This window comes from Cololabis saira, chromosome 6 (assembly GCF_033807715.1).
Source record: "Cololabis saira isolate AMF1-May2022 chromosome 6, fColSai1.1, whole genome shotgun sequence".
NCBI classification, from domain to species: domain Eukaryota; kingdom Metazoa; phylum Chordata; class Actinopteri; order Beloniformes; family Belonidae; genus Cololabis; species Cololabis saira.
This window is the reverse complement of record NC_084592.1, coordinates 3,449,415-3,475,920: the sequence shown is the minus strand read 5'-3', so window position 1 is coordinate 3,475,920 and position 26,506 is coordinate 3,449,415. Positions and strand designations below refer to the sequence as shown.

General features: G+C 43.7%; 2 protein-coding genes across 2 annotated transcripts in view; one reads left to right on the top strand and one right to left on the bottom strand.

The window, feature by feature from the left end:
* LOC133445697 (kinesin heavy chain-like) overlaps window positions 1-9,812 on the bottom strand; it is a 62,046-nt gene extending 52,234 nt beyond the window's left edge. The window contains exon 1 of the mRNA XM_061723056.1: window positions 9,533-9,812. Within this exon, the coding sequence (XP_061579040.1) occupies window positions 9,533-9,673 (141 nt within the window). The 5' untranslated portion in view covers window positions 9,674-9,812. The remainder of the gene's footprint in view (window positions 1-9,532) is intronic.
* Window positions 9,813-14,374: 4,562 nt separating this feature from the next.
* On the top strand, window positions 14,375-22,368 carry LOC133446278 (uncharacterized). The gene is made up of 3 exons (XM_061724287.1): window positions 14,375-14,435; window positions 14,524-14,608; window positions 21,125-22,368. Exons 1-3 carry the CDS (start codon window positions 14,375-14,377, stop codon window positions 21,921-21,923), a joined length of 945 nt encoding a protein of 314 aa, XP_061580271.1. The 3' UTR covers window positions 21,924-22,368.
* Window positions 22,369-26,506: the final 4,138 nt, after the last annotated feature.

Genomic DNA, 26,506 nt, shown 5'->3' with positions numbered 1-26,506 from the left:
AAAAACTCCAAGCTGTTACACAACACTAAGTTATAACTTTCTCTTTTACTGCTTTATCTTTTTCATGGAAAAAGTCTCACGTATTTCAACAAGTTCACACGCTCTCACGCCACACATTGCATGTCTCACGCTGAAAATCTAAGGCCTAAGACTTTTGGGTCGGCCTTGAGGAAATTCTGAGGGGCCGTTCGGCGCCTCAGAAGGGGGAAGCAGTACTCTGCCGGCACCGTTTATGGTGCGGGTGGGGAGCTGTTGACCTCGACTGGGGACATCGTCGGACGGTGGAAGGAATACTTTGAGGATCTCCTCAACCCGACTGACATGCCTTCCACTGAGGAAACAGAGAGTGGGGACTCGGGGACGTGCTCATCCATCACCCAAGCCGAGGTCACTGAGGTAGTTCATAAGCTCCTCAGTGGCACCGGGGGTGGATGAGATTCGCCCTGAGTACCTCAAGTCTTTGGATGTCGTAGGGCTGTCTTGGTTGACACGCCTCTGTGACATTGCATGGAGGAAGGGGTGGTGGTCCCTCTGTTTAAAAAGGGGGACTGGAAAATGTATTTCTATAGAGGGGTCACACTTCTCAGCCTCCACGGGAAAGTCTACGCCAGGGTACTGGAGAGGAGAATACGGCCGATAGTTGAACCTCGGATTCAGGAGGAACAATGCGGTTTTCGTCCCGGTCGTGGAACACTGGACGAGCTCTATACCCTCCGCAAGGTGCTCGAGGGTTCATGGGAATTTGCCCAACCAGTCTACATGTGCTTTGTGGATCTGGAGAAGGCATTTGACCGTGTCCCTCGTGCCATTCTGTGTGCACTCAGTGAGTATGGAGTCCGGGGCCCTCTATTAAGGGCTGTCCGGTCTCTATATGATCGGGGCAGGAGATTGGTTTGGATACTCTAGGAACTACGAGTAAACCTGCACTCCGAGAACGGAGAGCTCTGCCAGGAACATAAGGCACTATCAGGTCTTGCAAATATTGCATAGCTAAGCCGTTTTGGGCTTTATACGCAAGTAATAAAATTTTTAATTGGATTCTGAATTTTACAGGTAACCAATGGAGCAACGCTAACACTGGAGAGACGTGGTCTCTCCTGCTGATTCCTGTCAGCACTCGGGCTGCTGCATTTTGGATCAGCTGGAGCCTATTCAGCAAATAACTTGGACATCCTGCTAACAACACATTACAGTAATCTAGTCTAGAAGATACAAACACATGAACTAGTTTTTCTGCATCACTCTGCGAGAGGATTTTCCTAATCTTTGCAATATTACAGAGATGGAAAAATGCTATTTTACAAACCTGATTAACATATGGTTTAAACGACAAATCCTGATCGAAAACAACGCCAAGGTTTCTCACAGTTGCACTGGGAGCCATCGCAACATCATCTAATCCCTTCCTAAAATGCTCTGGACCAAGAATGATAACCTCTGTGTTATCTGAATTTAGAAGCAAAACATTTCCGGACATCCAGTCCTTGATGTCCCTAAGACATGCCTGAAGTTTAACTAACGGTTCTGTTTCATCCGGCCTTATAGACAAATAGAGCTGCGTATCATCAGCATAACAATGAAAGTGTATGCCGTGATTCTGGATTATACTTCCCAATGGCTGCATGTATAAACTGAACAAGATTGGCCCTAGCACTGAACCCTGCGGAACACCATAGCAGACCCTTGACTGTTCTGAAGAAACCTCATGTACATGAACAAACTGGAACCTGTCAGATAGATAGGATTTAAACCAACGTAGAGCTGTCCCTTTAATCCCAACAACATGCTCTAACCTGTGCAGTAAAATGCCATGCAGCATAAGAACACAAAGATGTAAATGTTTTAACCACAGCCCTGGTCTGTTCAGCAGCTGGAGTGAAGGCAGATGATAAGCACCTTGACAGGTTATTGTTGTCAGTGTTTCCTCCACCACACACACAGTCAGGCCTACAGAAACCCCCCAGAGGAAACATGGGCTTCAGCCACATCCATGGACCAGATTCAGGATCAGGCTCAGTGGGATAACTCCTGCTTCTCCTGACAGACTGCTCACTCACACACAAGCGCTGTCTGTCTGCATGTGTGTGTGTGTGTGTGTGTGTGTGTGTGTGTGTGTGTGTGTTCTGTCGTCTGGAGCATCATCAAAAGCATTACTGCTGACATTTAACTGATCTGACGATGCTTCGATGTTTCACAAGAAGCAGAAAAACTAGGAAATGTCAACAACCAAATGCAGCTGATCCTGAAGCTGAGACTCTGTGAGGTGAGACAGACAGTGTATGTCTCCAGATAAAGCATGATGATGATGATGAAGATCTGAGGGGGAGTCCGTCTCAACAGCTCCGTCAGCTTCAATAAGGCACCTGTTGTCATGACGACTGCATTCCACTGGGAAACAAGTGACATGACTGGACCAATGAGACGGAAGAAAGATGATTGCTGCTGAATGATGCAGGACTCACTCACTCACACACTAACACACACACACACACAGACACACACACGCGCACGCATATGCACACGCACACGCACACGCACACGCGCACACGCACACACACGCACACGGTCTCCTAGAATCTGAGCTTGTGTTTTCCCGACCCATCTGAACCAGTCTGGACCGGTTCCGGTCGTATTTTAACCTCATCCTCATCCTGGACCTGAAGGAGCCGCCGGGCCGGGAGCCAGATATTGACCCACAACTGCCAATCACCTGACCCGTCAGCCTTCATCTGCTGCTGCCATGGAAACCACTCCCAGAAGCTTTCAGATATCCATCCCCCACTCTCAGGGAATGATGAAGGCAAACAACAAACCATTACATCTGTCTCTTCAGGTTAAAACTATTTAACGATGAGCAGATAATGACTCAGCACAACTCGTTACACTTATGGCCATTCATGTGAAAAGTCTCAGACTGGAAATGAAACAAACATCTGTCGTCATATTTTTGTCCTTTAACAAAGACTTGTTGGAAGACAACAGTTAATAAGATGCTTGTTCATTCCTCATCCATTACTGGGAACGTTTCCTCATTATGGACCTTGTTATGTGTGTTTTACGTCTGCTTCCTGGTTCTCCTGTCTGGGTTCAGAGTCATGTGACCTCCTTCGGTTCCTCAGCTGAGTTTTTCAGCCCCCCTTGGTGATCTGTGTACTTCTCTTTGTTCTGTCCGTCCTCTGTTCCCCACCCATCACGCCGTCGTTTAAAAACCTCCACATCATGGAGGTTCCATAGGTTTTAGAATGCATTTGGCTCATAGTGTTAATCAAGCTTCTACTCTGATTCATTCACTTTGAGCATCAATCAATGACTCGTCAAATCAGGCAGCTGTGAATCCGACCTGTTGTCTGACACCCTGAAAGTTGATGGTTGGATTCCTGGCTTCGAGGTCTACATGTTGATCAGAATCATGTCAGAATCATGTTTATTTGGCCAAGTCAAGTCAAACAAGGTTATTTTCGCTCACTGTACAGTAAATGGGCAAATAGGCAATAGACATATGACAGCTCTTATTAGAATATATACAATTTTTAAAAAGTGAAAGGTGCAGCAGTATGAGGTAGACATGGTTATTGAAAGGTGCATTGTTACAGCATATGATTGTGGTTGTTATTATTATTATTATTATTATTGCACAGTGATTGATTACTCTGAGACTCTGAGTGATGAGAGTTGATCAGAGCAACAGCTTGGGGGAAGAAACTGTCTCTGTGTCTGATGATGCTGACGTGTCCTTGGGTAAGACATGCATCGAAGCGCTCGTTAGATAACACATCTGTGTGAACGTCTGGCTGTTCATTGGTATTTTTTCAGCATAATATTTGCCAATGATGAACTTGAAACATGTTGACCCATTTACAAAGGTCTTCTAGCTCCAAGCATTGCTGAAGTTCTGACTTTTTGGTCTGGGATGATCACAAAATGAATCTGTGAAGGGTTTTACACATTATTTATTTCATCTTATATTCTGAACATAAGTTCAGGAAAAGTTACAAAGGTGACCTAGCAGGTTAAAACCAGAGATTCTGCTTTTAAACATCTGGCTTTGAAAAGTGAATCTCAAGTCTCAAGTCGGATGGGGGTCGGCGACGGTAAAGGCTGATTTATGGTTCCGCGTTACACCAACACAGAGCCTACGCCGTAGTGTACGCAGCGACACGCACCGTACTCTCCCTTCATCTATTTTCCGTGGCTCCGGAGTCTGGCAGAAACATTTCTTTATATCATGTTGTCTGTCGCCCACGATATTTTTTCTTTTTTTTGACGGCGCCATAGTTGGCTAGCTACAAACTCTATACATTGCATAATGTATAATAATATTCCCGGGCTCTCAGCAGCGGTACTCACATCGTTACCAGGCAACGAAGTAGGTTGACAGGTTGCAGAGGCGCTCCTAAAAGTAAATGATCATTGATTTATGAATGAATGGATACGTCGCTTATTTTTGGCATATTACATTCTTTTTTAGGCCTGGCGGGGGGTCTCGTTGGCCTGGTGGCCCCGCCAGGCCTATATAATGGTAGGGGAAACACTGCGTTAATGTACGCATAATCAGGGTGTTCGGGTTTTGGGGGGGTTTTAGTGACAGCTGCATTGAAGTCTAAGGTGTCCAACAGCTAGCTGTCACTTTAGCTACTTCTCACTTCTGGTAAACTTCAACTTCTATTAATAAAAACTTAAAGGAGCTGTATGTAAGAGCAATAATAAAACGAATCATAAAATGACCCCGATATGTCAACAGACATTTAAAAATCATGTTCATTTCAAATACTTATGTCACTGACAACAGCACTCAAGCCAGGATATTCCAGTTTAAAAAGAGGAGTTGCAGCCCTCAACTGATGTTTATGTTGTCATTTTTTGTTTTGGCCTGAAGCTCCACCCTCCACCTATCTCCCAATCACCAAGTCAGTATTGTTTCTGAAGCTCCACCCTCCACCTATCTCCCAATCACCAAGTCAGTATTGTTTCTGAAGCTCCACCCTCCACCTATCTCCCAATCACCAAGTCAGTATTGTTTCTGAAGCTCCACCCTCCACCTATCTCCCAATCACCAAGTCAGTATTGTTTCTGAAGCTCCACCCTCCACCTATCTCCCAATCACCAAGTCAGTATTGTTTCTGAAGCTCCACCCTCCACCTATCTCCCAATCACCAAGTCAGTATTGTTTCTGAAGCTCCACCCTCCACCTATCTCCCAATCACCAAGTCAGTATTGTTTCGGCATCCGGGTTGCCAGCTCGGCTCTAATTATCGCAGCAGCCGCTACGAACGTGTTGGATGAAAAACCTGGCAACCTCTGGTCGGGGGGAGGAGGGGGCGCTCAACAATATTTTGAAAGTGACTGCAGTACCAGTTTTGGCCATTTCTTACAGACAGCTCCTTTAACAGAGCCTAAACTTTTTATTATTGTTGTAAAGATATTTTGGCTTGTTGTGCTGTTAACATTAATAAGATATCGCCACAGCTAACATACTAGCTTTAAAAACACCCTGGAAGGGTCTGGTGACAAAGCTTCATGACTTCATTCAGGACTTTTTCTTTGGCGCAACGACTCTGCCTTTCAAAAACGGACAGATCTGCTGTTCACAGCTTTCTTCACGAACTAATGAAAACTCAACATAACTTCCTCAAACAGTTGTAGTCAGATTTCCTGCGGGTTCCCTGACTGCGTCAAGTTATACTCTAACTGTTATTGACTGTGTTTTTTTTGTTGACTGTTTTTAGCACATTCAGCTCCTTGCTTAGTGTGAAAACTCCAACAACAACTGTGTCCTTTGGGTACTGCCACTCCCCAAAGGTAAAGAAAACATACCAGTCGGTCATTCTCAAGCAGAAACATGTGTTTCAATCCGTCCTTAAATATCCCTCCCTCTGGATAAACCTTATTGTACCTTTTTACTCCAAACCTTTCACTTACCCCATCAGTTTTTGTGGGGCCACACTGAGAAATGAGGCTCCATGTGGTATTGTTCACTGGTGGATCAGCCACTTGGTTGGCCCAAATGGAACCAGATCAGACCCTCACTTTGGACCCCTGCCCATTCCCCACCCACGTACCTTTACCCAGGAACCATTGCAGTTCACATGGAGCCAAGACAGAACCCATGAACAATGGACCCCCACCTGACCTTTGACTCCCACATCAAAAACTTTTAAAACCTCATTCTTCCACCTCCGAAATATAGCCAGACTCCGTCCCACACTCTCCCTCCCTGATGCCCAAAAACTTGTCCACGCTTTTGTCTCCTCAAGGCTGGACTACTTTTACTAGGGCTGCAACGATTTGTCGACGTTGTCGACAAAAATCGATAATCAAAATTGTCGACAATGAATTCCAATGTTCCAATGGATTTGCATCTAACTTTCAGTCAGGTGACTATGAACTGTCAATTATCCATCAATCTCCACAATGATCATGTTAACATTAAATCAGATAAATTTGTCTGGACATTTCTCTTGCGGGACGGGGGAAGACACTAAATCAATACATCTCTATTATCGTGCAGCATGAATTCTCAGAGTTTTGCGGATGCGGGCGGGAACAGGATGAAGAAAACAGTCCCACTATATCAGGGCTCTAGTGCATCTTTCTGGTGTTTATTATCATTTGCCACATAATTAAAGCAACCTCATACTAAATTAAAAAATAATTACTAATTATCCGATAAGTCGACTAATCGTTTCAATAGTCGACTATTAAAATAGTCGTTAGTTGCAGCCCTACTGCAACGCACTTCACATCGGGATCCCTAGCAAGAGCATCCAGAAGCTCCAGCATGTTCAGAACTGTGCTGCTAGGGCCCTGATGAGAGTGCAGAAATATGATCATATTACACTCATCCTCCACACTTTACACTGGCTCCCCGTCTCCTCCAGGACTGAATACAAGGTCTGCCTTCTAACCCATCAGTGCATCCACAGCGACGTCCAATCATGTCTCAAAGAACTCATGGCACCCCCAACCACCACCCACTCCCTCCGCTCTGGAAATCAAAACCTGCTCAAAACCAAAAAGACGAACCTTGGGACCCTGGGTGACCGAGCTTTCTGCTCCGCTGCCCCTCAACGGTGGAACGACCCCCGCCCCCCTCGCCCACCTGAGAGCACCACGGTCACCTGAGCCTTCAAAAGGAGACTCCAGGGCCTTTGTCTAACCTCAGTAGGAACTATGTATTTTTAATCTCTTAGCTTTGCGTACTGTAGGTGAACATGTTCTGACTTTATTTTTTTTCTTGCAATTTTAGTCCATCCTATTTTTGCTGCTTTTTTGACTTGTTTTTATTGTAGCATTTTGAGATTGATTCAACTATAAAGTGTGTCATAAATAAAATGTGTCATTATTATTATTATTATTATTATTATTATCAATTATTATTATCAATCTCATGTGGGACTCACATGTTTAGTTTAGTTTTAGTTAATTTATTTAGCAATATAAGACAAATTGAACAATAAATGTAAAAACATTGAAATAACATGCAAGGAAAGGAAGAAGCCTGGTGGCTTCTATAGAATCCTTTCCATATATGAATAAAAAACAAAACAAAAGCTAGGGGGAGTAAAAAAACACAAAAGAAAATGTAACTCAGATTAAATAATAAACACTACAAAGATGAAACAATAAGAAAGTTCTTTAAATGTTTTTTGAATATTGGCAAGGATGGTGATGATTTAAGAGATTTATTGAGTGAATTCCACAAGTGGGGGAAAGATTGATGTTTACATGTTCTACAAAACAGTACATTAAAATCATCTTTGTGCCTTGTGGCATAAGAATGAATATCATGGGACCCACCTACAGATGACGGCCAGTGAGTACAAAACTGTAGCAGTAAATGTCTTAATTTAGAATATAATGGTAGTTATGGGCCATGTGTTCTCTAAAGTAGTATAGAATTAGATTAAATACCAAGGATATCTTTGCATGATCTCACAGGCAAAATAAAACCAGACGGTGGTCCAGGTTGAGTTTTTTAAGATTTTGTATTTCTTTAAGATTTTGCCTTCCATACATATGTGCAGTGAGAGAGAGACAGGAAATAGAGGGGATCTGTAACATGACACAAGCCCACCCCACTCAAAAGGTGTGGGGATTAAAACTGACATTTTTGCAGAGCAATTGTTGAAATTTTGATTATTTGTTTAGCAGTTGCTGCTGGGTTTTTTCCCTCAGGGAGCTGGTTATTTTTGGAAAAAAATATGTTGAAAGTAATGCATACTGTATTGTAGAGTAAAAAGGAAAAAAAAAGAAATGTGTTGCACACATGAAGCAAGCCAACTCGCATCACTGGAAACATGTGGGGATTAAAGGTGTCATTTTTGTAGAGCAAATGTTCAGATTTTGGCTCCTGTTTGTTGTTGTTTCAATTTCTGTGAGCTGGTCAGGTTGGGGTGGGCTCGAAAATTCTGTTACGTACAAAAAGGGGGCCTGGCAAAAAAAGTTTGGGAACCACTGCTTTAGACTAACAGGCATGACTGACCTGGTCACCAGTTCATGATGCAGCTCTAGCTCATTGATCAGGATCAATAAACCTGAATAAAGCACCACAGATGTCTATTTAGATCTGCAGCTCCTGCACACCCTCCCTCCCCCTGATCAATACCGCTCATCATCTGGCTTCCTGGTCCCCCCCGAGCGTTGGGTTGCCTCCAGTACTGGAGATGAGGGGGGATGAGGGGGGATGAGGGGGGATGGCATCCCCCCTGAAATAAAAACGGTCCAAATCATCCCCCCTGTAAAACTGCCATCCCCCCTTTCCATCCCTTATGTCATTTCATCAATGAATGAATTTAGAGTCATCACCAGAAAAATAACACCAGAAAAATAACTTATTTGACAATTTTCACCTGTTTCAAGTAAATTTTCACTTGAAATAAGTAGGAAAATCTGCCAGTGGGACAAGATTTATCTTCTTATTACAAGCAAAAAAATCTTGTTCCACTGGCAGATTTTTCTACTTATTTTAAGTGAAAATCTATTTGAAACAGGTGAAAATTGTTGTTTTTTTCCAGTGATGAGTCTTGTTTTAAGTGTAATGAGATTTTTTTTTTTTTTACTAAAATGAGACATTTTAACTAGAAATAAGACAAATATTCTTGTTAAGATTTTGAGTTTTTGCAGTGATCCATTTTACTTATCCTGTGAAGGACAGAGTCATATTGATAAGTTCAGAAAAGTGTTTTTTATTGTTGTGTTTTGATGTATTTGATGTAAGCCCAGTGGATATTTAAAGCTTACAGAAGGCTGCATTTAACTGCTGCTATGTCATTCCTGCAGGATTTCTGCAGGTGTTTTGGTCACTGCTATTATTTGTAATATATTATATTATTTGTAATCAGCACAAATTATCTCTCCCCATATGATAAAATCCACCATCCCCCCTGATTTTTTTTTTTTTTTTACAACTCTTTTACAACTGGTTGCCTCTGTTGTGTTTCCATTGTTGCTGCTCCCTCGCCCCCGGCCCCGGCCCCGGTCCCCCGGTCCCCCGGTCCCCCGGCCCCGGTCCCCGTCACTCCCCGTCACTCACCGCCACCACCACCGTGTCCTCTCCGCTGAATTTGGGGATGAATTTGTCTCCTCGGGTCCGCTCCGCGTCGCTCAGCGGCCGGAAGCGGCACATCACCTTCACCCCGCACACCCCGCAGGAGCCGCCGTCCGCGGACTCCATCAGCACGGTCCCTGACGACAACACACCCCCAGAAAAACAGACAAAGAGAAGAACCGGGGGTCCGGTCCGGGTCCCGGGGGGCTGCTGGAGGAAGCCTGGAGGGAGCGGTCCCGGGGGCTGGACCTGTCCGCTGATGGGTGCTCGGTCTCCGGTGTGTGCAGGTTCAGGCTCCGGTCAACGTCTCCATCTGATGCGGGGAGGCTGCACTCTCCCACAGGTCCACCCTGTCCACCGCGCCGCAAGGAACTCTGGGAAATGGAGTCTTTTTAATGACACTGATCAATAGCAATGGAAAAAGAGGACATTTATTCTTTTTTTTTTAATATATATATAAACTTTGTTTATTGATTTTTAATACACAAATTGACATTGATAAAGTGCATGTAAATGACAGTTTTTTTATTTTATTTAACCTTTATTTAACCAGGAAAAGAAACCCATTGAGATTAAAAATCTCTTTTGCAAGGGTGTCCTGGCCAAGAGGCAGCACAAGAGTTCAGATATTAAAATGTACAGAGGTGTAATGTGTAATATTAAGATCAAATAAAATCAAATGAAACAAAAAATGGAAATAAAACAAAAAAATGGAAATCATTTAAAACAGTTACAAATCAGAGATGCTGTCTCAAGTACACTCATTCTGGACTTAAAATCACTCAGTGGAATAAGTTCTGTTATTTTTAGATCCTTTTGAAGTTTGTTCCATGTATAAGGGGCAGAGTATGTGAATGCTCTTTTTCCTTGCTCTGTGCGCACACATGGAACAGAAAGCAATAAATGATCATTAGAGCGTAGTCCATAACGATCAACACTCCTCAGTGATTAGGTCACTGATGTAGGGTGGCAGTAGTCCAAGTATTTCTTTGTATATAAAGGTATACCAGTGACACAACCTCCTGGTGGACAGTGACGGCCAGTAACAAAGGAGCCACAAAACAAACAACAAAAAAAAAAAACAGACAGTCGGCTTGGCCATATTTCACATATTACAGCAACAATAACCTCACTTTTCAAGTCAAAATAGAAATAAATAAATAAATAAATAAATGACGAAAGGTAAATAAAAATAAAGTGGAATCTTATTCAGGTGTAACTAGGAAGGTGACTTTCTCTGCATGAGTAAAGGAAGGTCCCCACATGACTACCTCTTCTATGCTTTAGAGAAATTTGGCATTAAGAATAATTTTATTTTGTGGATTAAGTTGCTTTATTCAGCCCCTCAAGCCTCAGTCAGGACGAATAATATCCAATCAGAATATTTTTGCATATATCGCTCTACTAGACAGGGCTGCCCTTTGAGCCCCCTATTATTCGCGATCGCCATTGAACCTCTCTCGATAACCCTTCGGTCTAACCCCCTTATTACAGGTTTATCTAGAAATGATACTCAACTGAGAGTTTCCCTTTATGCAGATGACCTCCTTCTATATGTTTCTAACCTACCTGTCTCAGTTCCTGCTGCCCTTGCCACCCTTCACTCATTTGGACAAATATCTGGATACAAATTGAATTGAAACAAAAGTGAGATATTTCCCATCAACCCCGCTGCTAAAATATATCCCCTGAAAAATGTCCCTTTTAAAGTGGCCCATGATAGTTTTGTGAATCTTGGGGTTCATGTCAGACACAGCTAACCATGCTTTTCCTCCTTCCCTCATGGACAATGTTTTCTTAAAGTGGGCACATTTTGGTATTCATAACTTTAAAGACTTGTATATTGATAATGTCTTTGCTTCTTTTCAGCAACTTACAGATCATTTCTCACTTCCTAAGCATCATTTCTTCAGATATTTACAAGTCCGCAGCTTTGTTCATGACTCATTTCCTAGCTTTCCTAATTTACCCTCTGACTCAGCTTTGGATAGTTTCCTGACACCCATCCCCACTCTTAAAGGCTCTATCTCATATATCTATAACCAAATTAATCTTTTACAGTCGGAGCCCCATGGCTTAATAAAGTCACTTTGGGAGGAGGATCGGGGGGTCGCATTATCAGAGGAAGTCTGGACAGAGATCTTGAGACTGGTACATAAATCTTCTATTTGTGCAAGACACAGTCTTATTCAATGCAAAATTGTTCACCGTACCTACTTTACTAAGGCTCGACTGGCTAAGATTTATGATAATGTAACTCCGTCTTGTGATAGGTGTCAGCAGTCTCCTGGGAACTTAATACACATGTTCTGGAACTGTCCTTCCATATATAATTATTGGACTAAGATTTTTAATACCCTGTCAGAGGTAGTTGGGGAAAAATTAGAGCCAGCTGCTTTGAGTGCAGTATTTGGGGTTGTTCCCACTTCCCTCGCTAAGTCTAAAAAGGATGTACTGGCTTTTGCTGCCCTGCTAGCCAGAAGATTAATTGTACCCGGTGTACCCGGTGTAACTCTGTCGGCCGGAGCTTCCGCCATTTTTTCGTAGCGGTGTATCGCATCATTCAGGCAGCCAATCAGCACAGAGCCTCATTATCATAGCCCCGCCCACTCAGAATCCTGCATAGATAATGAGGTTAGAGAATGGGAAGATAAAGACATGGTTTAGAGGCTGAATTTCTAATTTATTTAGCAAAAACAATCAAAAGCTTGTTTTTAAGACATTCAAGGCCTGTTTAAAATAGGGATTAGATGCCATAATAGGTCCCCTTTAAATAATGATGTACATAAACAGAGGTACCAGAAACAAGGTAACGAAAATTGTTTAAAAATCAAATATTAAGTTAAATAATTAGTTCTGAAAACTATGTAAAATTGATACATTGATAGTGATAATGCCATTGATAATGTATGAATCATCACTCACACATAAACATTGTTATTTTTTTAACTCTTGGGTGCCCCCCTAGTGGTCACGGGGCCCTAAGCAGCCGCTTTGTTGGCTTATGCCTTGGGCAGGCTCTGCTGCCAGGACATCTGACCCTCCAGGTCCAGGATGGACCAACCAGAACCCTCGGGTCATCAGGGCCACGCCCACTCCCTGTGCCCACGGTTAGAACCAAACACAGTGGATCTGTCTGCAGGCCGCTACACGGAACGCCTCCGTCTGGCAGACAGACCCTACTCCAGCGCTCCTGATCTTTGGTACAAACTCCCAGAATGCACCAGGGCTGCTCAAGCTCTCAGTTGCTTTAAGTCAAAGTTGAAAACCTTTTTATTTACTGCTGCATCTCGGTAATCTACCACAATACACTACAACCTTTATTTCTTGCATCTCATTTGTTTTATTCTTTTAATGTTTGTTTGTCCGTCTTTAATATCTGCTTTAAAGCTCTTTTACTTTTTAATGCATTTTAAAAAAATCTTTTTATGTTAACTGCTTTGAATTGTCTTGTGCATGAAATGTGCTCAACCATACTTGCCTTGCCTTGGTCACTACATACCCAAAGTTGGTAACTATTGGTGCAGCATAACATGACCAGTAAACAGACCCTTGTATTTTGCCTCCACTCTTTCTTTACTGCAACAAACCAATAAACAGAGTTCACATTACTGCACTCACGTAATAATAATATCAATATTAACAACAATAATAATTAAAGCTGCAAGCAGCGATGAACGGTCCTCCACCCTTGTGCACGTTCAGGCTGCAGTGGAAGCTTGTATGACTTGATGTAGATTCTTCAGGCCTGGACATTTAGTGGATGAAACCACCCACGACTCTCTATATCAAACCATTCAAAAGTTATGGCAGAAAATAGGAACTATCAGATATCGACCAATCAGATGAAGGGGCGGGGCTAATTTGCACCAATTAAGGTGAAGGAGTCAAACCGAGTCCGATGACACCACCCACGACTATGTATGGCATGTCATTAAAAATTTATATTGATAATATTAATATTGACCAATCTGAAGAAGGGGCGGGGCAAATTCAGGCCAATAAAGGTCAAGTACTCAATACCAAGTCCGATGACACCACCCACATGTCTTTATCACAACCCGTTCAAAATTTATGGCAGAGAAAAGGGACTATCAAATATGGACCAACCAGATGAAGGGGGGGGGGGGGCGCGCTTTTTGGCATCTATCGTCGCCACGGTAAAGCTTTTGACTGAGAAAAGTAATGCCCATCATCGCAGGATGGAGACGCACATTTTGATTTATAACACACCTGGGTGCACGTTACGGTTCGGGCCGTATTAACTGCCGAAGGAATGGTATAAATTGCGCAAAAAATGACACGATTAATTCAAAATGGCCAACTTCCTGCGCCAAGAGACTTTTCTTTAAGTTGTGACATGATACAGGTGTGTACCGATTTTCGTGCATGTACGTCAAACCGTATTGTGGGGCTTGAGGCACAAAGTTTTCTAGGGGGCGCTGTTGAGCCATTTTGCCACGCCCATTAATGCAAACCATTAAATATAACATTTTTCGCCAGGCCTGCCTTGCATGCAACATTTGGTGACTTTTGGGGCACATTTAGGGGGGAAAAAAAGGCCCTCATTTCGTCAGAAGAAAGAAAGAAAGAAAGAAAGAAAGAAAGAAAGAAAGAAAGAAAGAAAGAAAGAAAGAAAGAAAGAAAGAAAGAAAGAAAGAAAGAAAGAAAGAAAGAAAGAAAGTGCTCGGGCCCTAATAAACTGGAAGAGATAATGGATGGATGTGATGATTTTTCTGCCACTAGATGGAAGCAAAACACAAACATGCCTGTTAAGTGGGAGGAGTTTTCCTGAAGAGTAGGAGAGAGCGCAGAGGAGGGCAAGAGATGGGAAAAGGAGAGGCCAGAGAGTCAGTCTGCCCTGCAGTCACATGTGAAACACTTCAGTGTAAGTACGTCCCTCGGCTGGATGTGCCTGTCTGCTCTCACTGTGTTTATCTCTCCTGCAGTCTGAGCAGCTCTCGGTGTGTGTGCAGATGCCCAGCCTATGGACAGATGTGGAAAGCGCTGTGACACCCCAGACTGGAAGCAGGCTGCAGCCGGACCAGCACCAGCCCATCTGTAAGTATCCTGAACCGTAGCTTCATGTGCAGGCTGCAAGTTTACACTAGTCTGGTAAGATGTGGAGGGAAAGATTCTTCAGCCATATTTGTGTTTGACAGAGGGATGGCGTAGGGTCAGATATTCCACATGATCTCTTTTGGAAGACAAACATTGTCAATCCTGAAAAACTCAAATTCACATATCTGATTTTAGATTTATATTTTTTTTAACAGACACTGAACAACTTTACTGTGTCCAAAACAACACAAATCTAGAATTTCCTGCAGACACAAACTCAAAGGAGTTGTGAATAAGGCAAAGGAAGACAGAAGTTGATGGAGCATAGGCGTTCTGCCTCCGGTGGGGTCTCCAACCCTGGTCGTCAAGAGCTACTGGCCTGCCGGTTTGAGATGTTTCCTTGCTTCAACACCCCCCCTATAGACAAGGCTGTGTCACCAACAGAGCTGTGTAGACCTTGATAGCAAGCTGATGATGACAGTTCATTGGAATCAGGTGTGTTGATGCAGGTAAACATGTAAATGGACGGACGGACGGACGGCTGGCTGGATGGATGGATGGATGGGTGGGTGGGTGGGTGGATGGATGCATGGATGGATGGATGGATGGATGGATGGATGGATGCATGGATGGATGGACGGACGGACGGACGGACGGACGGGTGGGTGGACGGACGGACGGACGGACGGACGGACGGCTGGATGGATGCATGGATGGATGGATGGATGGATGCATGGATGGATGGATGGACGGACGGACGGACGGGTGGATGCATGGATGGATGGACGGACGGCTAGATGGATGGATGGATGGATGGATGCATGGATGGATGGATGGATGGACGGACGGATGGATGGATGCAAGGATGGATGGATGGATGGATGGATGGATGGATGCATGGATGGATGGATGGATGTATGGATGGATGGATGGATGGACGGACGGACGGATGGATGGATGGATGCATGGATGGATGGATGGATGGATGGATGCATGGATGGATGGATGCATGGATGGATGGACGGACGGACGGACGGACGGCTGGCTGGCTGGATGGATGGATGGATGGATGGATGCATGGATGGATGGATGATGGATGGATGGAGGGATGGATGATGGCTTACTAGTCTCCAGTCCTACATTTGATGCACTGTAACTAAACCTTCTTCTGTCAATTGTATTGATGGTGGACATTTGTATTTAACACATGACTGGCACAACCTTCAGAGGGCCAATCAGATTTCAGCTGGGCCGGTCCCTATAGCGCTACACATAGTTTCTAAAGTCAAACAGAGTTCCACAGTAGCGTTGCCTGATCGTAGAAGGCTGTCCTCCTAATCTACGTTTAGATATTCTAGGAAGATAAAGCGTTATCAGGTCTTTCCAATAACATGGGACATGGCCGTTCAGGTCTTCACATGCGTGGAACAGAATTTTGAATTAAACTTTTTTTTCAAGTTTTACGGGGACCAATGGAGCGAAGCTAACACTGCTGATACCTGCTGATTCCTGTCAGCACTCGGGCTGCTGCATTCAGCAAATTACTTGGACATCCTGCTAACAACACATTACAGTAATCTAGTCTAGAAGATACAAACGCATGAACTAGTTTTTCTGCATCACTCTGCGAGAGGATTTTTCTAATCTTTGCGATAATATGAAGATGCAAAAATGCTTGTCTTTCAAACCTGATTAATATGCTGTTTAAATGACCTCCAGGGTTGATCACAGTTGTACTAAAGGCTAGCGGAAACTCAACTAATCCATTCCAAGGTGTTTGGGACCAAAAACAATAACCTCTATTAGAATTTAGATGCAAAATGTTTGTGGACATCGAGGTCTTAATGTCCTAAAGACATGCCTAAAGTTTGACAGTTTGTTTCATCTGGTTTCCCATTAAAGAAACTCTGATCAAGTGAGGACATGGAAAACAGTCAATCATTGGAGGAGAAAGAGTTGGTGTTTCAGTGTTTGGAGCAGATTCCGTCAACTTTCGTCAGTGCAGTTGTTTGTGGGGCTGAGACTGAAGATGTGATTGAAATGGGGAGAGAAATGGATTGTAAAAGAGAGAGGAAAGGAGGATTAGGGTGGGTGGCTGTGGCGGGTGATGTCACAGGAATGCACTGAGACTCTCCTTTAACAAGCTGACCGCATGTGGAGGACCAGCCTCCTCCAACTGCTCCAGCCCATTTAACTCTTCATCTACCGCTGTTCCTTAAAGTTACTGCACCTCAACCTACCGCACGATCGTGAGTATAATGTGACACATTTGCTGATCTCTATGGAATGTGTTTTCAGAGCTCAGTCTTTAGCTTTGTTCAGTCCTCTCCGTCCTATCGAGCAGCTGCACCTTCCTGTGGCTTGTGGGGATTACAAAGTTAGAGAGGGGGGAAAGAAAGCCAAGAAAGTGAGAAAAAGAGAAAAAAAGGAAGATGGCATAGAGCGGTAGAGATCAGGAGCTGACAGATGGAAGTAGAAAAGTAAAGACTGTCATAACGAGTGGGAGAGCCGAGGCTTGAGAACAGCTGTCCAGATGATGACTGGATGGAGAGGATGTGCTGTGTCTGAACGGCAGCTGCTACCATGAACCAGCCTTATGGAAACCAAGTTATTTATAGAAGACAGTCATGATTCCTGCTAGAGCGCTGAACCAGACACTGGAACTGGACAAACCCCCTGTGATGTCACCCGTGGGTTTTCTAAGCTTCCAGTCTCTTTTTAATTTCCCTAATCGAAAATTTGGAAGGTTTTTTTTTTCGGTGGGCAGTGCTCTGTAGCCCCTTCCAGACGGGAAAAGTCTGAAAAGTTTGTGTGTAGGGTGTGAAGGGGTCTCCAGAAATGTTCCTAGCCCGTTTGGAAGGAGGGAGAGTCATGGAAATGACCAGAAGAGACTGAATGATAGCAGAGCAAAAGGTGATCCACATCTCCTGGAGCAGGTCCACGTTCTGAGAGCTGTATTCTTACATCTTTGTCATTTTCTGGAGGTATTAGGTAGACTTGTAGTCAAAACCGCCTAAACCGAGACCAAGATCTTCCAAGACCAGAGAGTATCAAGACCAAGACCAAGACTAGTCCAACGTATCGGCTGCTTCTGCGGCGCAGCTCCCCGGGAGCCTCGTCTTCTTCTCGGTAGGGAGGCCGAGTCTCCCCGTCCGCTCCAGGAGCCCCACCACGGAGCCGCCGCCGGGCAATCATGGGCAATTCACGCACCCCCCCTCCCCCTTTAACTTCTCATTGTGGCCTCAATTACGTCCGCCTTATGAATCTGCGTTAAGTCGGCGCAGCCCTACGCCGTAGGCTCTGCGTCGGTGTAACGCGGAACCATAAATCAGCCTTTACCATAATACAATGGGCGCATTGCGTCATTGGGCGCGCGGCACATTGAAAAAAAAAAAGACGTTTATATGCGCCTAATGGTTGCAAAAATACGGTATTTACTATTATAGTAATCAGATTACACCGTATATCAGCATCACTGAAAGGGCACAGACCTGATGCTTAATCAATCACAACGATATGCAAATATTATTAATTTATTTATTCCAATTAAATACAGACACACATGCAGATGCACCAAAACATTAAATCAAATGAAAAATACAAATAGTTTACATTAACAAGAGGAAGAACTTATCTGATCACCAGATTCTGTCACCTTGGTGTGCAACAGCATCTCAATGATCCGAGTCCGAGACCTGGAGAGACCGAAAGACCCTAGATCGAGACAAGACCAAGACCAAAGACTGTCGAGACAAAACCAAGACCAAAGACCGTCCAGACCGAGACAAGACCACGACCAAAGACCGTCGAGACCGAGACCAAAGACTGTTGAGACCGAGACAAGACCAAGATCAAAGACCGTCCAGACCGAGACAAGACCAAGACCACAAAAAAGTGGTCCCGAGACCAGTCTGGAGACCAAGACCGGTCTCGAGAACTACAAGTGTAGTATTAGGTAGGTACTGGGTAAAGTTTATGAACTTATAGTGTTTTCCCTTTGGGACCATATCCAGCTTTCGTGGTTGAGTTCTGTGCAGTCATCAGGAAAACACAGTTTGAATCATCTGTGAACTCAGAGAAACACTCAAGGCTCACAGGGGCACATAAACTACAAAACAGAGAACTGGTTTTCCCACTTTGGATTGAAAAAACTGAGAATCAAACATAGCTAATGTTGGACCCTTTTGCTGCATGCCGCTATTCTGTAAGAGAGAATAAATCAATATCACGATCACCTACCAAATCCTTTAGTCAGAGACCAAGACGGGGGACAGCTAATATTGGAAAACTATATCTGTTAAAATGTTAAGGTAATAATAATTGATTAAACAATAAATAGAACCTATGAAAGAATGACTTGCATTTGCAGATTGGTCTTTTAGAGTGCAAATGTACAACAACCCTGGCCAGGCATCTATTCCCAAGGGTGGTTGGCTTGGCTAGTTCCTGTGGCATATGCCAGGAAGGCATTTGAATGATTGGCTTAGAGAAGCAACCAAATAAAACCAAAGTGAGCAGGCAGCTGTGGGAAGTGGAGGCCAAACAGGGTGCAAACAAGGAGTCTGTTGTGGTGCATGATCGATATAAACAGCAGCCATGGAAGATTGGTCCAACATCACAACTGGAAACTCATCTCCGTTGAAGAAACCAGGCCAGGCACAAGTTGTTTCTGGATTTCAAGACTGGTTTTGCAGTCCAATTTTCCACTTATTCTGAATGGGTAAATAAAAAACACAGAGGTTTTATTATTCCTGCACTTTTAGTGTAGTTGGACAGCTTCTCTCAACAGTTTTTATAAGCAGCCAGTGACGTTAACCTGGTCTGGAAGAATCACTCTCCAAAGGAAATGAGTAGCTCTGCTGTGTGTCTGCGTGCGTACGTACGTTAGCGCGCGTAGACTGAGATGGCTGCTACTGAAACACTGGCCTCCGCTTGTAAAACACTGATTTAAAGCTGCAGCAGATAACAAGGTCATCCAGGGGGCAACAATGCTCTTTAGTGAGTGATTGTTTATTTTTATTTACCTTTTCTATCAGTAGCAGCTAAATATCAGCAGTAAAGTTGATTAAAACATTTCTTGTGTTTATTTTATTCATGCCGTCCGAGAGTGTTCTATCCTTTTAAGTTGAGTCGACTTCATCATTTTCTGTTAAACTTACTACAGTAATACGGAGAGACCGGAGAGACCGGAGAGACCGGAGAGACCGGAGAGACCGGGTAGACCGGATAGACCGGATAGACCGGAGAGACCGGATAGACCGGAGAGACCGGGTAGACCGGATAGACCGGAGAGACCGGGTAGACCGGAGAGACCGGATAGACCGGATAGACCGGAGAGACCGGATAGACCGGAGAGACCAGGTAGACCGGAGAGACCGGATAGACCGGAGAGACCAGGTAGACCGGATAGACCGGAGAGACCGGGTAGACCGGATAGACCGGAGAGACCGGATAGACCGGAGAGACCGGATAGACCGGAGAGACCGGATAGACCGGAGAGACCGGATAGACCGGATAGACCGGAGAGGCTGCTGTGACTCGTGTCATAGACGAGGCTCAACCTTCACACGCTTGAATCTGCTTCAGAACCACGAAAATGTAGATGTAGACCTTTTCTTCTTAGTCGCCACAAAGTCCGGTACTAAATGCACTTGTAAAAAGAGCCTGTAATAGTTATATCTGCCAATGTGCAGTCTGTCTAGCCAATTTTTCCTACATATGTTGGATTATCTTTTTGAAATGTCACAATTAATATTCAAGTCGCTTTTTTGTTCTGCTGCAAACTGTGCTGTTTTCTGTTTAATTTGTGTTTTTATATTTTGATTATTGTACGGCGACCTTGAGTGCCATGAAAAGCGCCTAACAAATAAAATGTATTACTATTATTATTATTATTATTATTTTTATTATTATTATTATTATTATTATTATTATTATTATTATTATTATTATTATTATTGTAGAGGTCAAATGTCTACGACGGAGTATTAGGGTCAAACCAAGACAAAAAAAATGGAAATTACGAGAATAAAGTCATAATATTACAAGAATAAAGTCGTAATATTTTGAGAATAAAGTCGTAATATTACGAGAATAAAGTCGTAATATTTTGAGAATAAAGTCGTAATATTACGAGAATAAAGTCGTAATATTAAATATATTATAAATATATAAATATAACTTCACAAGATGCTCAATATTCCTCATTTTAACACACACTTCCTGTTAGAGTTCTCATAAATTATATTCTCATAATATTACGACTTTATTCTCATAATATTACGACTTTATTCTCGTAATTTTACGACTTTATTCTCATTATATTATGACTTTATTCTCGTAATTTCCAATTTGTTTTTGTCTTAGTTTGGCCCTAATACTCCGTCGTAAATGTCTGACACTGCTGAATATTCATCTTTCCTGGGGGTCGGGCTAACACTGTAAATCTTCTGATATGTCAGAAACATCCCCCAACACCTGTTCATGTAGCTTCTTGTCTCTATTTTCCGTCAACAGCTTTGTCCACCTCCGCAGTCAGCTAGCTCCACCTGCTGAAGATGTAATTAGTTTGACCTCCATGGAGATGTCCCCAAAACTGGTCTCCTCTGTTCTGTTGACATGGTGTGTGTCCCTGATGTTCCTCCTGACCTCCACCACCCTGACGGTGAGTTCTGCCCCAACAACCGGACCCACCAGGCTTCTGTTCGACAGCGGCACGTCGGGCTACAACCTGCGCAACTGCAGCTGCTCCGCGGCCATTCAGGACTGTAACGAGGCGCTGGCCAACTCGCTGTGCCGATGCCACTCTGTTCCTCGTTCCTCCCTTCACCGCCATGGCCTCAGAGAGCCTGGACATCTGGACATCTGGGTGAAAGATCCGTGGATCCTGGAGGAGCTTCTGAATGGCAGTACGGTTGAACATTTGCGGTTGTCTTTCTGTGGAAAGAAGCCACTCCAGAGCCAGCAGCTCACTCTGCTCGGTCTACGGACCCTCCAAGTTCACAGCACCACACCAGAGGTCCAGCACCCCAACAAGGAAGTGGTGGTCTTTCCCTCAGCAGGACTGGCAGACGTTCCCTTTCAGGTGTCTTCTTTCTACCACGTCACCATCCTGGACGTTGAGGTGTTGAATGGGCTCTCGGCTCTGAAGGCCTACAGCGTGCTGGGACCGGCGGCCCCCGCCCTCCCCCAGGTTCTGCCTCACCTGTCCTGGTCCTTCAATGAGCTCTCCTCTGCTGCACTGGAAGGTTCTCTGGGTGCTGGAGAGAAGGCTTTAGAACCTCAGCCACAGCTTCTCATTACGTTTGTCTACTAACATGTAAAGACCAAGTCAATGTCAAATCCATGTTAAGGATTCTTTGTATTTTACTCGGACCCCTGTCATTCTGACAGGTTTGTGATCTCCCACCACATCTGGGCAGATGCTGGGTAATGGCTTCAAGGATGGAACTGCTCTGTTTGACTTTACTGGCGTAACCTTCCCGTTGCTGCTCTCTGCTCCTGAAAGGAATTCCCTGAACCTTTCACCCCTCAATCACAACTTTGGATGGATGGATGGATGGATGGATGGATGGATGGATGGATGGATGGATGGATGGATGGATGGATGGATGATGGATGGATGATGGATGGATGGATGGATGGATGGATGGATGGATGGATGGATGCATGGATGGATGGATGGATGGATGGATGGATGGATGCATGAATAGATGGATGGATGGATGGATGGATGCATGAATAGATGGATGGATGATGGATGGATGGATGGATGGATGGATGGATGGATGGATGGATGGAAGGATGGATGCATGAATAGATGGATGGATGGATGGATGGATGGATGGATGGATGGATGGATGGATGGATGGATGGATGGATGGATGGATGATGCATGCATAGATGGATGGATGATGGATGGATGGATGGATGGATGGATGAATAGATAGATGGATGGATGGACGGACGGATGGATGGATGGAATGACGGACGGAAGGATGGATGTAAGGATGGATGGATGGATGGATGATGGGCAGATGGGTGGATGGATGGATGGATGGATGGATGGATGGATGGATGGATGGATGGATGGATGGATGGATGGATGGATGATGGGCAGATGGATGGATGGATGGATGGATGGATGGATGGATGGATGGATGGATGGATGGATGGATGGATGGATGGATGGAGGGATGGAGGGAAGAAATGGTTTGGTAAAAACATGCCTGGTTTCCAGAGGAAGTTGCCCCAGTGCTGCTGATGTTGCTCCTTGGTCCTACAACATGGTGAGGTGTAGACACCAAAGAAACAAAGTCTGTTTACTGTCATAAAGATTTCCCATGGTTATGTACAAAAAGAGTGGTGATTTTCATACATATTCAGGCTATAGATGTTGGTACTATCAAAAAAACTCAACTGAAAAAGTACTCTTTTGAAAGGAGTTTCAACTTAACTTAACTTAAAAGGGGCCATATTCTGCTTTCCTGTGTTTTCTAACTTATCTACAATGTTATAATGAATAACTATTATGTTACATCTGTCAAGAGACTTGAAAATGAGGCATGTGTAACATAAGGACTTGCAAAGTGTACTGGATACAGCTTGTGACAGCTTTGTCTCTAAATGTCTTTCTGATTGGTCATGAATCTGTCCAGATTGGAAGACGCTAAACTGGGCTAACAGTAGCTGCACTCTGCCTGTGGCAGATGTTTCTCGTTTTCCAGAAATGTCCTCCCTTGTAACTGTCGGTCAGAGCTACTGTAGATGTAATTGCAATCAAAGGGCAGGAAATGGACAGAACATGGAAACTGCAATGACAAACTTAAAGCTGGAAGATGTGTCACTTTTTATGAACTGACCAACAGCTAAGACAATCTTCATCCTTGGGTCTAAATGCCTTTGTGGACATGATGACTTCGTTTTTTAAAAACGCAAATGTGCCGAACTATTTAGTGTACTCCGATACAAAGATCTCCTGAAACCAAAAGTGTCCTCTTTTGACTTGTGTAATCATCAGAAAATACAGTAAGTTCCTCCTGTGAGTTGTGTCCTTGGTCTTTTATGTCTGACTGTTGGGTTTTGGTAAACCTGAGAAACTTGCAGATCTGAGGATGAGCTGTTCTGGAGTTTCGGTGTTAATTTTGTGGTCCTTTCACAGTTGTCTCATGATCTTTATCCAGAATATGGAAACACAGTGCTTGAGCATCGTAACGGTTACTAAGAACTCTTTGATGTCATCCAAATGAAATGTGCAACAGATGTTAGTGGAGCAGCTGTGCAGACACACTGAACTCTCCCAAAGGCGCAGGAACTCAGAAATCCATGAGATGCTCCAGATTCCACTTCCAACCCTCAAATGTGTCAGCATGTTCTGTATGCTTTTCTGTAGGTGTTGTCAGATACATATGAACAGCAAGATAACAGTGAGGGGAAGCCTCGTACCCTTCCATCCATCTGGCTCGCTAGTCTGTCCAGAAATGACAGAAACTGCAGCTCAACTGGCCACTAGGGGAAAGTCCCAAAAGTGTAGACGGTGGGCAATGCCCAGGACTGTCCCTTATGGCGCTTTTCCACTAGTACCTACTCAGCTCGACTCGACTCGCCTCGGTTTTGCGCTTCTCCACCAGGGGTCTAACGTGCCGAGTAGATACTTTTTCTGTAACTATTCTGTCGAGGTTCTAAGCTGCTGAGTCGGCTGTATCTGACATCATCACACTACAGGCCACCGATTGGTCGGGGGGTTGGAGTCAGACGTCTGAGTCAGGAGGAGGAAATCAGAGAAAGAGACTCTGACGGATTCTGGTTCATTTTATTCAACCAGCAATGGCAGTAAAAGTCTGTTTGGTGATCCAACTCTGAGGGTCAGATGTTCATAAACCTGGTGCTGAGGAGAGAATTAAAAAGGGATCTAGACGGGAGATAAGGAACGACCAGATCTACCAGGAGCTCTGTCTCTTCATAGCTGCTCACGGCTCCAGCTGACTTTTCAGCAGCGCTAAGACAAACTAACAAAAAAAAAGCGTTGCTGCTTGAAGCTTCTTTCACTCTCATTTTTAACTTGGTATTGAACACAAGCCACAGATCCAGCAGCACATCTATCATCTCCTCCAGGTTCTACATCCTTAGTGTTGTTGTCTTCTTCCTTTAGATACACAATCAAATACGTCACAGCAGCTTCTCTCCAACCTCCTACATCTGATCTGGGTGTCTAAAAACAAACGAGGGCAAGGCGAGTGGAGGCGAGACGAGTAGGTACTAGTATAAAAGCGCCATTAGGTACAGTAGGAGCACTGGGTGATAAAATGGGGTAAAAAATCGGGATAAAAACATTAAAAAAAAAGAAAAAAAAAAAAAGAAAAGTGAGTCAATCTCCATTGACCTCCATGTTAAAACGGAGATGCCCAGGCCCATGGTGCATCCCTGTATCCACGATGATAGCAGAAATGTCCTCGTCCTCATTTCAACTCTGGCAACAATCGTTGGAGACGTTGTTTTGGTAGCTGCACACTAAAATGGACAGATTTGATCAGAAGGAATAGACCAGGGGTCAACAGCTATATTTGTCAGAGGGCCAGAATTTCACCGGACAGTCACCTTGGGGTCCGGACCCTCAAATAAAAATGAAATAAAAATCACATTTTATTATTTGATGTTTAGTGTTTATCTTTTGTTTCCATTTCCTTACAAAACTGAAGGCATTTTTAGCCTTTATGAGTCAGTCTCCTATCACCAATACCACAGTCATCCACCAGGAGTGATAGAGAGATTTTTGCCTCAACTCAATTAAGTCAACTTTATTTATAGAGGACAAAACAAACAGAGAAAGTGACAGGAAAAGGCTTCTTAAGACAGGGAAAATGGCTCTCAAATGCCATGAAACGAAAAGTTGATGTGGAAAACAGATCCTTTAACGATGACTGGACTGAAAAGTACACATTTATCATGCCAACCTTCCCAAATACGTCACCTGTTTGCCTCATTTGCAACTAAACTGTTGCTGTTGCAAAAGAATATAATCTGCGCCGTCACCACAACATCAACACCAACACCAACATGTCTTAACACCAAGGGCCCGATTTACTAAGATCCTAAATAAAGAGTACTAAATTGCGTGTGCACTGAAAAAGTTTGCACGTGCTGTTGTTGTGTGTTTTGCGGGTGATCAACTAAGAATGCGTGCGCAATTGATAACAGGTGCAAACCGCAGTATTTAAATGAGGTGTTGCGTGTCTTAAGGTTTGCGGCGCAAACTTTGTGCCATGGAGAGTGGATGGAAAGCAGGATATAGTCGCAAGCGCAAAATGAAATTTGACGAGTTAGAGTTAGAGATATTAGTGGAAGAGGCAAATTGTTGTGCCGTATTCAGCACCCCTGCCGTGAAAAGCACCCCCTCGTATATTCAATGATATGATGACCAAGAAAAAAAACAACACACTGACACTTCAATATATTTATATATACACACTCACACAAACACATACTTAGGAGTTTATATTATATATATTTACAAATATTATGGAAGACAACACAGTAAGCAGGCTATTAATTAATGACATCAATAACCATTTACCCCATTTTTGTTATCTGTGACTGTGATTGTGGGAAAGTATGACTATTGTGGAATCCATGAGCGCATTTAAACATGAATCATTAACACAAAACTGGACGCTAAACAGAACGTGACACGGAATGAGAATATCATTTTTGTCAGACGAGGGGGTGCTTTTCACGGCAGGGGTGCTGAATACGGCACGACACCGGGGTATGACAACTGCAGAACAAGTATAGGCGCACAATGAGAAACACTTTTTTCTCCATGAAAACACGTGATTTATTTATTATCACAAATAAAAAAATGAATGTGCCTCCTGTGGCAACCTTTTGCTGAATAATACT